At 37.7% G+C, this 16,079-nt stretch overlaps 1 protein-coding gene across 1 annotated transcript in view; it reads right to left on the reverse strand.

Moving 5' to 3' along the window:
* The window catches only part of atp1a2a (ATPase Na+/K+ transporting subunit alpha 2a), a 77,627-nt gene extending 65,720 nt beyond the window's left edge, over nt 1-11,907 (reverse strand). Inside the window, exons 1-3 of the mRNA XM_030159490.1 lie at nt 11,888-11,907; nt 10,865-10,939; nt 3,887-3,946 (exon numbers count right to left, since the gene is read on the reverse strand). Coding sequence (XP_030015350.1) covers nt 3,887-3,946; nt 10,865-10,939; nt 11,888-11,899 — 147 coding nt within the window. The 5' untranslated portion in view covers nt 11,900-11,907. The remainder of the gene's footprint in view (nt 1-3,886; nt 3,947-10,864; nt 10,940-11,887) is intronic.
* Between the last annotated feature and the right edge of the window lie 4,172 nt (nt 11,908-16,079).

The raw sequence follows: 16,079 nt of genomic DNA on the forward strand, positions 1-16,079 counted from the left end.
TTTTTTTCTTTTCATGTCTAAAGAGGAAAAAATCACTGAGGAAAAAAAAAAATCTTGCTTAAGGTTCTCATAATTTATGCATGAAAGGGTTAAATCCATGCTTTTTTTTTTCTTAAATTTATTGGTTCAAATGCTTTTTCTTTTTGACATCTTAAAGTTTGTTTGTTCAAAATGTATATGTTTTGTATATCTGAATATTTTCAATAAAGTTAAGGGGAAAAAAATGACCTTATTAATAAGCATTAGCTACTTACTAGCTTAAGTGGAATGCTGATAAATTTGTATTTGTATTTATTTATTTACCACAATAAAAAACAGTGCAGGGAGGGAACGAAGCCCAAAGGGCTTGTACAGAGTTCCACTCCCATCATCTACTATAAATAAAAAATAGAATGTACAAACATAAGAAAACCATAATTAAACAACAATTAACAATATAGAAAACACTGAAAAAGTCAGGACAGGAGATGTTTTTTCAGTAAGTTTTTGAAAGATGAAAATGACAATATAGACTTTAGAGACATGTCTAGATTGTTCCACAATTTAGGACCTCTAAATAAAATATTAAATTGATGACTAGATGTTCGACAGAAGGGTAAATGAAGATTGTCACTATGTCTAGTTGAGCATAAATGTAAATCGCATGAAAAACTAAAAAAATGATGAAAAGTGTCCGGAAGATCTTGCTTATTATTGATAAACTTGTGCACAAATAAACATGAGTGATAAACACTGAGTTCATGAACGGGTAGTATTGAATATTTCCTAAAAACTGGTGCTAATAAAAGGCGGTGAAATTGGAAAAAAGCAGGACAAATGTTGCTATTGCTATTACAAGTGTGTGCTCGTTGAACAGTTGGTGTGATAAATGACTTAGTGTCTTTCAGTCGTTGTGGTTTTATATTTCCGTTGGACTGGCTGTTGCCAGTGCCTGCGTCGGACTTTCTAAAAATAGAAACAGCGGACCTGCAGCTCGCGCTCAAAGTTGAAGAGGGCCTCGTGCACTGTATCATAGTAAGGAAGGGGGTGGGGAGTTGTAATGTCCAAAACTTAAAAAAAAACAAAAAAACACTTTTTTTCCACTTTTATTATAAATAGGATCACTTTTATCGTGCCTTCATTGGATTTTGATAAATTATTTAAAATTATTTTCTTGTTTTGTTTGTTTTGTTTGTTTGTTTGTTTGTTTGTTTGTTTTGGGGGGGGGGGTACATTTCCCCCTGTCCCCCCTGGATTTTCGCCTATGGTTTCATTATACACATACACCTCATGAAGAAGACATTTCTTGGCACATATTGTAAATTACATATATGTGACAAAAATAGCGAAACAAAGTACAAAATAAATTACAGTGACATGAGTTCTCTGTTGAAATAACAGCAGGAGATGATGAATTTGACGCAACAAGATAAATTGTCAATCAGCAGAAATCAATGTGGAAATAATGACAAAATGCTGTATGTTGTTTCTGTGTTAGTTTCACCCATCTGATTTCATACAGGTCACCAGAGGAAAAATACATAGCAATATGTGAGTTCATTCTCCTAACTGAATTAGTAGTGTTCTAAGAATTTTGACCTCAATAAACCCATGTAAAAGGGAGAGGAGAGGTCTCAGTTGTCATAACAAGAAAAAACATAACAAGATCAAAATGACAAACAGACAAAACAAGATAAAACAGAATCAGACAGGCGTCGTGTAAAACACATAACAGGATAAAAACATCAAAAATGAAAAGCTAAAAAAAACATAACAGATGTAAGAAGAAAGTAACTTAGAAGATGTCTAAAGACTTTCAGAGACAGTGTTTTGATTGAATCACAAGGGATGCAAGGTCCCGTCCCTTCCACTGTGTCCTATGGGATGTAACTGAGAGGAAAAAATGAATAGTGGTCGAAGGAGAGACAAATAATTTCCTTATCCCATGTGACTTGTGCTGCCATTTACATTTACAATGTTTGTCTACTTAAATATAATTTTACAAGTCCAGAAAGTCCCAGTCTGTGGCACTTTTATACTTTTGTTATTTCTATACATTTATAGATATTTTATATACTGTATATCAGGGGTGTCAAAGTCATTTTAGTTCAGGGGCCACGTTCAGCCCAATATGATCTCAAATGGGCCAGACCAGGAAAATAATAATGGTGAAAAATGTAGAATTACATGATGAAAATGTTTACATCTACAAAGCTTCCTTAAAAATATAAATAATATGAACATTATACATGTGCATTACAACTTACAGATCACAGTGGAACTACAAACACAGAAAACATTTAGCAACAGGCAGAATATTGTTAAAATTACATTTATTTTGCATAAGACATTTCAGGTTGTCCATATTTGTTCAGGTTATTCACATTTTTTGTGAAAGGATAGTTTATAATTGTAAACATTTTCATGTTTTACATTAAAACAAAGACAACATTTGGAGTTGTCATTATTTTTTTTAGGTTATTATGGACTGGTCTGACCCACTGGAGATCACATTGGTCTGTATGAGGAACCAGAACTAAAATTATTTTAACATCCTTGATTGCTCATATCTTAGGTGTAATTATTGCATTTCACACATTCATCCCACAGGCCAGACTGGACCCGTTGGTGGGCCGGTTTTGGCCCACAGGCCGTATGTTTGACACCTTTTATACTGTTGTTATCGTTGTTATTTGTATTTAGATGTTTTATATATATCCTTTTACTTTTATATTTTTTTGTGGTTGTTGTTTCAGCTGGTTGTGGAATAAAGGACAAGTTGTTGATCATTTTCAGATGTGTCTATTTCACAGTTTTACAATTTTTTTTTTGCCTATTGAAATAATCATTAAATTGAATCAAATCGAAGAAAATGATAATTAAAAAAAAGTCAATAGCTGCAGTGCTACACCAGTGACAACCACTGCCCCACAAGCACTGCCACCCCAATTTGACTGTCTTCACCTAATACTGTGAGATGCAGTTTGCTCTGACAGTCACTAAAACAACCTTCAAAGGCCTACTTTGGATTCTGGCACCAGTCTTTTGTCTGTGAGTGTATAAAGAGTGGACTTCACGTCTTTCTCCCCCTCTCATTCATCTTCTTCTCTCCCTGTTCATCTTCTCTCATTTCTCTTTGACTTCACCTCCTCCTCCTGTTTGTTTTTCCCTCATATTGTTTTTGTCATGTTGTTTTTCCCCTGGTCTCAGGTACAGTGGTGGAATTTGGACTTGTCATGAACAAGCCATGAAGTGTTATTACGCCGATGAACAATTTTGCTGTGTCGTATTTCACATGGCAGGTTATGTTGTCATGGCTAATACCAACTTGTTATTAACTCCTCAAACAATGTCAACTGTACATTATAACTGATCGAATGACACGTAACGACTCCATTCATACAGACTCACCTTCATGCTCATGACAGCTGTCGCATCAGTCTTAAGCACACTTCATATTAAAGTGTTACTAAATACAGCTTTAATGCTTCATTTTACACAGTCTGGCTGACAGTTTTCTTTTTTCAACCTGTGCTATTGGAGCTCCCAGCTTCTACATCCCCTAAAGCTTTTCTCCCAAAAAAATGTGTGACTAATACAGTAGTGTCAGAGGAAGTCGCAAATGGCTTAAACACTGTCATTGTCGTTGATTCATCTGTGTGTATCTGCCTTGGTTAAGCCATTTATCAAAGTGTGTGAGTGTCTGCATGTGTGATTGAAGGATTAAGGATGAAGAAGGTGATCTGGGGACAGCATGTAGACCAACAGGATGCTTGGTCTCACTTTGGATGTTTCTCTGCCGCAGAAGAAACCACAGATTTTATCTCTACAAGGTGGTATTAAAGCTGACTTTGTTGTGTGTTTGTGTGCATGTGTTACTGTAATGAGAATGTGTGTGAGCTGTTACCTGAGCGAGGTCTAGTCCATAGCGTTTTCCCAGATCATCCAGGGAGATTTTGTGGTCATCCTACAGGGATAAAAAGACAAAATGTTTTTCAGTAAAACCAAGAAGACCGAGACTTTAAATTATTGCAGAAAAAAATGTTGCTTTTGAAATGAACAGAAAACTGTATCCTCAAAACAATGCATTTAATGGTCTGTTGAACCTCAGCACAGCTGAAAAGCAACGCTGCAGGAGGAAAATGTGACATGCAACTAGTTTAACAGTGAGTGGATCATGAAGAAATAAGACTGATTAAACTTCTATGTACCTCCACCCTACTGAAAAATATTTTATTCTCTCTATCTGACCTGGATCAAGCAACTTGATATATATGATTCATTCCTCAAGACAGATCAAAGAGGTCAAAGACTGGCTCACTCTTCCTGCATCTCCAAACAGCTAGAGCTGGGTAAACTGTCGGTCTCCAGCCATAAAATATGTTCTTCACTGATAACTTCAGGTTTACACAAAAATATACCAAGTCTACCAGAACAGGAGTCTTCAAGTAAAACAGCAAGAGGTCCAGCACATTAGCCCTCCTCTCAGACAGACAGACAGACAGACAGACAGACAGACATATATTGTATTCCATTGCTAATGCACTTAACCCATAAGGACTCACTTTTGTGTCAACTTCCAAATATAACCTTTCTAAAGTGATTTATCACCATTTATTAAAAGATTATCCTCTGTATTTTGCTTTTTTTGTGTGTGTAAATCATGTATTTCCCTATATTTAAATCACCGATCATGTAGATATTCATTAAATCTCATTAAATCTCTCATCTCAAATTAAAAGGTTATATAACAAAACAGAAGAAAACTGAAGGAAAAAAATGAGTTTTTCAGCAAATCTCTCATTAACTGAATAAAAACCCAGTGTGTCCATCCACTGTCATTGATCCAACTCCAGGGGTTTTACTGGTGAATCAATGTTGTAGAAGATGATGGTGTTTCCATGGTAACTACGGAGCCTCTGAACATGGGTCATATCTGATGACCATGAAAAGACGACAAACTGTATTTAACACCAATTATTTACACGTATTGATAGGTTTAATGGATCAACACGTATTGAATATTTTAGATCAATAGATAATTTAAGTCGACGGTGGATGTTTGGGACAGACAGACAGACAGACAGACAGACAGATAGACAGACAGACAGACAGACAGACAGACAGACAGACAGACAGACAGACAGACAGACAGACAGACAGACAGATAGATAGATAGATAGATAGATAGATAGATAGATAGATAGATAGATAGATAGATAGATAGATAGATAGATAGATAGATAGATAGATAGATAGATAGATAGATAGATAGATAGATAGATAGATAGATGGATGCACTATCTGTTAGGTATGTTTTGAGTATACATAATATTATAAGCCACTGTTAACCATCTGGTTTTCTTCAATTCCTTAAACCTTAAAGAAATAATAAAACACAATTTACAACTGTACGTCACACAAACCACAGTTGACTTAAAGAATCAAACACTGACTAGTGGTCCACATCATGGTCAAGGGGAGGTTTCACACCTGTACCGGATCACACTGGATCAAATAACCAAAAGTCTGGACTAAATGAGGAGGGTGTGAAAGCACCTTGGGTTTCCAAACCAAAAATACTCCATGCCAGAGTTTCCCTGCACAGTTTCCAGATTGTTTTTTTGTGTCTGTCCTCAGTAGGCATAGGATGGTTAGGGTGGATGGTGGATTTGCAAAATTCCCAATAAGGACCACAGTTCACATCTCAACTCCCTGTCATGGTCAAGGTTATTATCGTTAACGAAAACTAACGAAATGACAAAAACTAAAATTGAAAAAATATTTTCATTGACTAAAATAAATAAAAACTGTAATTAAAAGAAAAATCAATAACTAACTGAAACTGTATTGTGTGCTTATAAAACTAACCAAAATGTATAAAAATCTTGGATAAAATTCCCTTTGTTTTCATCTTTGTCAATGTCCGATTGATATGAAATCGATTTATTTTGCTCTAGCAATTTTAGCTAGAGGCACCATATGACACATATCACACAAAGTAAAAAAGGTTGTTATTATGGAAAAAACTACTGCAAGGTTACAAGTGAAACTAGAAAAATTTGAGAGAAGATGGAAACCAATAATTCAAGTGATACAAGAGCTCTAAATACCTCTTTTTGTTTTTAATATTGCTTTTTTTTTGTCACCTGTCTTGGTTTGGCAAATACATTTATTTGTGCTGGTGGAATATTAGAAGTCAGATTTCAAGAATGTTGTTGGTATCTGTGTAAAATATATATGACCTTGACATGTTTTTGACCTATATGTAAAAGGCGTAGTATGAGCAGTTATGAATGAAAGTAATGTGATATGGATCGAGTGATTTATAGACTGAGGCTGGTGTGATTTTTGTACATCTCCATGTGTTTTATATGGGTGGAATAAATAAAAAGTTCAAAAAAAAAAAAAATTGACCCTTTTTTTAAGATGGCTTAAACAGAATTTAATGGCCATTTCACAGCATACTGGCAAAAACGTGTGACTCCTAGAATTTATGAAAATGCATTTATTTGAGACTGATCTCAAGAAATAGCATTGTATGACACACCAGTTCTTATGGCATTTGGCGTGCTATACCTACATGTTTTCAACCTTTTGCGTGTTATTCAGTGCCATTTGATTGTGTGTGAATTTACGTCAAGATCTCCAGTTCACATAACCCTAACCCTAACCTTTAGTGCGCTGTATTTGACACATCGATTCAGGTTGGACAGAAGGCTAATAACGGCGTGAACATACACACAGAAAGCTTATAATGTGTACAGATAACACATGTGTACACCACTTCAACGTGGCGTGTATATTTGGATGCTTCTATGAAACTGGGTTCATTTTGGTACCTGGCACTTTGTCAGCTTTTTTAGACCCAATAATAAAAGAGAAATGTAGACATATTTCCCCCCAGGATGTACCTAATGATGACCTCAGATAAATGCAAAAGAAATTATACTCTTGCTCTGAGCCATCCCAAAATTACTGAATTTTTAATCAAATATTGGGTCCAAAAATAGGACCAAAATTGGGACAGTTAAAGCTAACTAGGTGTCAGTGCATTTTAATTGAAAACATGTCTGTAAATGGTCTTATATAGATTATAAATAAAGACACTGTGTTAAATGTGTCGTTCCTAGGGGTTTTTGTAATCCACACATGTGGGTTTTTCATCAATCTGTCTCATTCCAGGTTTTGCTTGTAACCCATCGTGTCCACTCGCGTTACATGCAGAATCTGTCCAGTTAAAACATATAAATTGTGAGTGATTTCGCAACAGCAGTCTTTTATGTGAAACACTCTCCCTTGCATAATTAGTTTGATTCCCAAAATGTACCTGTGAGAGAATAAAGAGATATTTAAAAAAAAAAAAAAAAAATAGTAGCGCGTAAATTCCATATCCTTTTGACCGTGTTACATGCAGATTTTGTATAAAAGATAATATAAAAAAATATAAAATGTGATTTATCTGAAAAATAGTTTCTCTTTTATCTCAGTTAATATTTATTTTTAAAACAGACCCAAAGTGCTTCCAAACTTGCTTCATAACAATAGTCTACCTCTGGTTTGAATTTTTAGCCCCATGTCCTGTTTTTAGGACCAGTTTCATAGAAGCACCCATCTACACAAGTCATGATATCACATTGATTTATTTACTCCACCACCTTGATTCCCATCATTCCAAGTTGAATTGGTTTGTTGTACAAGGTGCAGCAAACTTCAAACACATTCCCCTCCACTCCTGTCAACCAGGTGGAGAAGGATCTTTTTTCCAAACAGCTATTATTAAACTTGATCCGTCGCTTAATGTTCCCTAAAGGCAGCTTTCTCAGGCAAAGCACACAAGTAATGGCTGCACATGTGTTGGGCTGAATGTTCTGTGATTATTTCTGCAAAGTTAGCGATTATTGTTTCCTAATTTTAATATAAATTGTCGGGTTGGAACTGAGTCAACTAACATTACTTTCTTTGCTGCATGGACATTTCCCAGACACAGTTAAACACAATACAGCCAACAGGTTTACAGCAACATAATGTAAGACCTACCATTTCAAATTTAATACCTTTTAGAGACTTTTTTAAGGTATTAAATGCAGATTTATAAATTCAAGACTTTTAAGATTTTTTAAGACCCCATGTGAACCCTGCTTTCTGTTGATTAAAACAATGGCGTACAGAATCACAAGTCCCCATGTTAATGCAAACAGTGAATGAAGTCATCCTCTAATCACAAACTAAAAGCTGTTTAGGATGATATGCAACTTATTCTTTTTTAATCATGATCTCTTTTTTTTAAAGTTTTCTCAATATAATACAAGTGCAGTGCTGAATGGTCCTTACAGAAATCTTAAGTAAGCATGGGTGTAAATCAATCGCAGCTAGCGCCATAGGAAAAAAAAAAAAAGACACAATAAAACAAAGCAAAACACAGCAAACAACAAACTGTAAATAAAATAATCTCTCCTCAGTCATTGTCAGTGCACTAGACATAATAAAGGATCACTATCACGACAGAAACCTGCGCTAGGAGTAAGTACGGAGTAAGCAGCATTGTTAAACTGCACCTAAACGCCAAGCATTTACAGTGTCTGGAATGTTTTTAGGAGGGGACTCCACACTTTCTGGAATTTCCCATTTGATTGCTGAAGTGAGTATCTAATTTTCTCCAGTATTAAGGAGGACATAATGTCTTCTAACCACTGTGCATGAGTGGGAGGGAAAGCCTCCCTCCACCTGAGCAGGATTGCTCGTCGAGCCAGAAGGGCATATGCAACTTATTTGGCCATTTCTTACCCCCACAGTGTCTTCAGTTCAATATATAAAACTACTGCATTTAGTAGAGATGAGATGTTCATATAATTTGACAACCCATGTAGGTAAAGTCACTGTGCACAGATATCAGTCTGCACAGTCAGACACAAAGATACAACGAAGGAACACAAAAATAATTAGATATTTTTGCTGCTGTTTAGACATTTCTGAGAGGCATACCTGAAAATTACCATTCTAATGTTGATTTAGATGTATGGAGAAATGTTGATATGAAACTTATTTTTGGCCCATGAATGTTAAAATGATCCATGATTTTCAGAATACAATAAAAAAAAAACCAAAAACATTTTACTCTGGCAAATGGGTTGTCCGAGTGCTGCTGAAATGCGCTTCAGGACTGTAACAACCAACATCTCAGCTCTCAGCTGTCAAGATGGTGTCAGTCCCCCAGGGTTTCTTTCTTCATGGAGCACTAAGAGGGAAATATACCAGTGTCTTCACCAACAGTGGCTTTGGCAGACCAGAATAAAATAGAGCTGCTAGTGATGGCTCCATAATCAACACTTGCTTTGACATTCCTGAAACTGTTTGGTAGTTAAGCTTTATTCATCTGGCCTTACAGCCAATACTGATCACCCGTTGTCTGGTGGCAGTTTAAAGCAATTCGGTAGCACTTTATAACAAGTACACACAATGAAGCATTAGTTAAGCATTAACAAATACTGAATTCATCATTTATAAAGCATATTTCTGACATGAATACTCATTAATATATGGTTTAAAGCACAACTGGAAAGCTTTTACTCATCATTAATAAGCTCATCTACAATGTGCTTAATGATTGTATTTTCATACTTATGGATTCAGCATTTAAAAATTTGGTATTGCATCACTTACAAACCAGTTTTGATGTGCATTTATGCTTGCACATACACTATTCAAACATGTACTAACAGTTAGTGAATATGTTAGCAGGTATTTTATACGAACTCACAAATTTCTTTTCCAATAGATGTCCTATAAACAGTTATTAATACAGAAATTCATTATTTCAGGTAGTTATAAAGCACTTACTACTCATTAATTAAGTATATGGTGTGAGCTCATCGAAAGTGTGGACTATCTATGACATATAAAGCATTTACAAATGAGATTTTCTGAATCTGATTCTGAATCCATAATTTATTAAGTATGAAGATACAGTCATTAAGCACATTGTAGATGAGCTTATTAATGATGAGGAAAACTTTATAGCTGTGCTTATAAACCATATATTAATGAGTATTTATGTCAGAAATATGCTTTATAAATGATGAATTCAGTATTTGTTAATCCATAACTAAAGTGCTTATTAATGATGAGTAAAACATTTATAACTGTGCTTATAAACCATATACTAATGAGTATTCATGTCAGAAATATGCTTTATAAATGATGAATTCAGTATTTGTTAATGCTTAACTAATGCTTCATAGTGTGAACCTATTGTAAAGTGTTATCAGCAATTCTGGTGGAAATGTAAGAAATCACTGACTGGAGAGGTAGTAGTACAAGAAGCATGTAGATTTAAAAAAAAAAAAAAAAAAAAAAGTAAAACACAAAAGTTAATCACAAAATGGCTTTAGGCAGGTGCTGAGAGTATCCAAGGAGTTCTTCTCTTTAATCAGTCACAGGCCAACTTGATAATTGACAAGAGCCGTTTTATCAGAAGATAACGCGAGCAGCAAAATGTACCCCAGTTTTTATGGGCATCACTCAGCTGTGTTTTGACAGCACCTCAAAGAGCTACAGCAACTGCACAAGACAAAAAAAAAACCTCTGCACTACAATGTTGGTGGCCCACAAATTATTCAGTATCTTTCAGAACACAAAGAAGAGCAGCCGAGGGGAAGGGGGGGGGGGTAGAAGAGGACGGGACCGGCTCATCTACAACAGACTACATTAAGCAGCTTGGATTGCCATTTTGTTTACGGGCCACTGTTTTCATTTATAGCCTTGTTAAATAACCTGTAGTGTCTGGTGTGATGCTGTTTGGGGATCATTTGGGAGCAGCCATGATGGAATCAATCACAGTGCAACGTGAGTGTAGGTTGGAGGACTGGCAGCTTGTTTTTCTTACCAAGGCCACCTCCTTCTTCAGCTCATCCAAATCCCTGTCCTTCTTCTTCCTCTTCCCTCCATTCTCAGCACCGTACTGGAGGAGGGAGAAAAAAACCAAACAAAACAAAACAGAGATTTAAATACATCAGGCCTGGAGGCTATCACCCCAAACCTCCACAGACACACACTGAAAGGGGAGAACACTTGTCGTGGCCACATTGTGCACATCCATTTACATTCATAGCCTCGTGTTAGGAGCATCACTGCGAGTACAATGGACTTTGGTTCATTTCAATCTTTTGGCACTATCGGAAAAAACCATTCTCTAAATGCGGAGGAGAATTTTTTTTTTTTTTTTCCTACTCCCCGTACAGCATTGGTTCCTCATTTATGAGTGTGTGTGCGTGGCATGAACAGTTGGAAGAATGGTACATCATGGAAATCATCTGCTGCTGTCAGTCTGCTTCTTTTAGCAGCACGTGTGCATGTCAGCGAAGGAAGGGACACACAAGAGAGAATAGGAGAGGGAGAGCGTGAGAGTGACACGGTGGGAAAAAAAAAAAGTAATCAGAAAAAAAGCCAAAGAGGGAGCACGGAGTCGGTGGAGTGCCTGAAATGTGTCTGGCATAGCAATTTCCCCCCACTGTGTGTGAGGAAGATTACCAGGCTGTCCTCCCATAAAGCTAAATGGAATGGGCCTGATGGAGAGAATAAAAACAAAATTACGTAATTACCCGAATAAACAGCGAGCCGGGAACGAAAGTTAGCGAGGAGCAAAGCCATCATTCCTGAAATGTTACTATTAAAACAAGCATTGTGATGCTTAGAGACAGTGAGGCCTGCAGTCGCAATCACACAACCTGGTACTTTTCCATGATGCATGTCCACACCATATGCTATTACTGTATATATACAACTGGAAAAGCATGCAAAGTCTGCCATCACCCATTCAGTTCTAACATGAAAAGGGGCTTCAGTATAATATGACATCAAACTACTGTGCATTTAAAGAAAAATAAAGTCAAATGTTCATCCAACTCACCCCTCCGCCCATGTTGGATGTCCAGTCGTTGGCAGGTTATAATGTGAAGGACAGAACTCAGGGGCCCGGGTGCAGCCGAGACCTCCCGCCCCCACGTGTGGAAGACATTGGTGGCTTATTTTGGGCCTGGTAAAACCCCTCTGTAACCCCTGCCACACAAACAACTCACCATTCCCTCCCTCCTGCTAGGGGTAACCTGAGCCACACAGACCCCCTCCTTTCATCCCTCCATCCCCTCATATTCCCGGGACCCCACACCCCCCCCCCATCACCACTAAAACATTCACACACAGAGAGGGGCGTCTGTGTGTGTACCTGCACCTGCTCGATATGTTGGCCGACCTCTTACAACACACACACACATATGTTCCTGAGAGGAAAACAGTCCATCAATTGCAGCTGTCAACGCAACATGCACTCTGTATGGTTCAACTGCACTGAATGAACAAAATGTGAGTTAACCAGTGTGGTGAAGGTTACTCTGCAAACGTACTGTTGGAGGTAACAGATTATTACAGAACCTGGTGGAAATGTAACATGTGTAAATACTTCAATGAACTTATTGCTTTTGATTACTCTGATGGCAACCGGCAGGAAAGCTGTAAAGTTAAATATAACACAAATTAATGTCAATTATTCACTAAGTTGTAATTTCTGATTTCATTGTTTGCATTCTTTGCACAGCATACCCACTAGAGGTGTGGAAACCTATCAACGATGCACCATGATGCACACACCATGACTGAATCGAATTGTGAGGCCGGTGGATATTCACAGCAATGCTTGTAATACTCTGCCGAGGGATTTCTGTTTTAATAATGTTTACAAACTGAGGAGGGTCACACACACATACCTGCATTGAATAGATGCTGCTGTATTCACTGTAGACTATTAAAGTGTGATTTTTCAAGGCACTTTCTGAATTAACCCATAAACACCCAAATATCTACCATCGAACAAAATCGTCTACTGATCTAAAATGTTTAATAGCCTACATGTTTGATAGTTCCGAACAATACATGAAAATAATTGGTGAAAATACAGTTATTCATCTTTTCATGGTCATCAGATATGACCCACTTGGACGTTCAGAGGCTCCATAGTTACCATGGAAACACTGTCATCTTCTACAACATTGATTCACCAGTAAAACCCATGGAGTTTGACAAATGACAGTGGATGGAGGCATTTTTATATATTCAGTTATTGATATCTGTACTGAAAAACTCACTTTTTCATCAGTTTTCTCTATTTTTATACAATAACTTTTGAATTTACTCTGAGTTTTTATGAATATCTACATGATTGGTGAATTAAATATAGGAAAATACATGATTTTCACTGAAAAAAAGCCAAATACAGAGGATTATATTGTAATAAATGACAACAAATGACTTAAGAAAGGGTAAATAGAGAGAAAAATTCATTTGGGAACTGACATAAAAGTAGCACTGGGTCTTTATGGGTTAAATGTTATTCATATTTATCAGACTTCTTTATTCACAGTGAATTAAGAGACGGAATGGTAGTTATGAGTAAGATTGAGAACTGAGGAACCTAACATATTGAGATGCATTGAGAGTTGTCATCTATTTGTATCACTGACAAATGAATCTTTATCAGGTCATATCATGAGGCCAGTGAAGATTCATACCTTTCCTGGATACCCATCTGTCATGGTAGACACAGAATATTTAGAGTCATATGCATTTCCATTGGGAGAGGAGAAGTGATGCCAGCTGCTTTGAGAAACCAAAATAATACTCAACGTAATGCAGATGGAAACCATCCAATATCTTTGGCTCCAGAAAGAGTTTTTTCTGGCTCTTCAGATAGCAAAGGTTGCCGACTCGTGACTGAACCTAAGGGGTATGTCTTTGGGTGGTGGGTACCTGGAGAGAACCCCCACAGATACAGGGAGAACATCCAAACTCCACACCAGTCTGCACTGGAGTCAAACCCACAACCTTCTTCCTGCGATATGAGGAAGCACTATATTCACACATAACCTGTTGAATCACCAGCATTCTGATTACTATCTGGAATTAATTCCCTGCTCATAGTAAAATTAATATTTTTCTAATTAGTATTTTCTCTCTCCATTTTTAAAAACAATTCTGTCCACACAACCACACCATGAAAGACTGTATCTGTGTGCATACCAGAACACAAAAGAGTTTAACCTGTCACAGACCACAGAGTGACTGGACGTTCAGATAATACTGGACATAGTGGACACAGAGGCTTTAGTCTGAAGGAGAAGACCAAAACGAGTTGGATGATAAACTGAAGTTATTGTGAAAATGTTGTTTGGATTGTCTCTGTATTCTTTATATTTCATAGATATCGCCACAACAGCAGTATGTGTGTCTGTCTCCAAGTGTGTCCATGCTGACTGTTCTACTGCAGGTCATCCACTGATTTATACATCAGCATAACACACATATGAAAGGTATCTGCCATGGTGTTGTTTCAGGCATTTACAGGTGCATGTTCATGATACAAAGCAAGTTCAGTGGCAGATCCAGAAAAAATGGAAGGGGGGGGTGCCACTTGGGGGCGGGGGGGGTGGGGGGGCATAAATGTATGATACAAACATATGTGATATCGTTCTCCTAATTGTCATACAGAATTATGCATTACAGTCATATTTCAAAACACAACACACTCTAATCTTAACCAGATACAGTACAGGCCAAAAGTTTGGACACACCTTCTCATTCTTTGCATTTTCTTTATTTTCATGACTATTTACATTGTAGATTCTCACTGAAGGCATCAAAACTATGAATGAACACATGTGGAATTATGTACTTAACAAAAAAGTGTGAAATAACTGAAAACATCTCTTATATTCTAGTTTCTTCAAAGTAGCCACCCTTAGCTCTGATGACTGCTTTGCACACTCTTGGCATTCTCTTGATGAGCTTCCAGAGGTAGTCACCTGAAATGGTTTCCTAACAGTCTTGAAGAAGTTCCCAGAGATGCTTAGCACTTGTTGGCCCTTTTGCCTTCACTCTGCGGTCCAGCTCACCCCAAACCATCTCGATTGGGTTCAGGTCCGGTGACTGTGGAGGCCAGGTCATCTGGCGCAGCACTCCATCACTCTCCTTCTTGGTCAAATATCCCTCACACAGCCTGGAGGTGTGTTTGGGGTCATTGTCCTGTTGAAACATAAATGATGGTCCAACTAAACGCAGACCGGATGGAATGGCATGTCACTTCAGGATGCTGTGGTAGCCATGCTGATTCAGGTTGCCTTCAATCTTAAATAAATCCCCAACAGCGTCACCAGCAAAGCACCCCCACACCATCACACCTCCCCCTCCATGCTTCACGGTGGGAACCAGGCATGTAGCATCCATCCGTTCACCTTTTCTGCATCGCACAAAGACACGGCGGTTGGATCCAAAGATCTCAAATTTGGACTCATCAGACCAAAGCACAGATTTCCACTGGTCTAATGTCCATTCCTTGGGTTTCTTGGCCCAAATAAATCTCTTCTGTTTGTTGCCTCTCCTGAGCAGTGGTTTCCTAGCAGCTATTTGACCATGAAGGCCTGATTCACGCAGTCTCCTCTTAACAGTTGTTGTAGAGATGTGTCTGCTGCTAGAGCTCTGTGTGGTATTCATCTGGTCTCTAATCTGAGCTGCTGTTAATTTGTGATTTCTGAGGCTGGTGACTCAGATGAACTTATCTTCAGCATCAGAGGTGACTCTTGGTCTTCCTTTCCTGGGGCGGTCCTCATGTGAGCCAGTTTCGTTGGAGCGCTTGATGGTTTTTGCGACTGCACTTGGGGACACATTCAAAGTTTTTGAAATTTTCTAGACTGACTGACCTTCATTTCTTAAAGTAATGATGGCCACTCGTTTGTCTTTACTTAGCTGATTGGTTCTCGCCATAATATGCATTCTAACAGTTGTCCAATAGGGCTGTCAGCTGTGCATCAACCTGATTTCTGCACAACACAACTGATGGTCCCAACCCCATCAATAAGGCAAGAAATTCCACTAAGTAACCCTGACAAGGCACAGCTATGAAGTGAAAACCATTTCAGGTGACTACCTCTGGAAGCTCATCAAGAGAATGCCAAGGGTGTGCAAGGCAGTCATCAGAGCTAAGCGTGGCTACTTTGAAGAAACTAGAATATAAGAGATGTTTTCAGTTATTTCACACTTTTTTGTTAAGTACA

Source organism: Sphaeramia orbicularis, chromosome 17, assembly GCF_902148855.1.
Source record: "Sphaeramia orbicularis chromosome 17, fSphaOr1.1, whole genome shotgun sequence".
In the NCBI taxonomy this organism is placed as follows: domain Eukaryota; kingdom Metazoa; phylum Chordata; class Actinopteri; order Kurtiformes; family Apogonidae; genus Sphaeramia; species Sphaeramia orbicularis.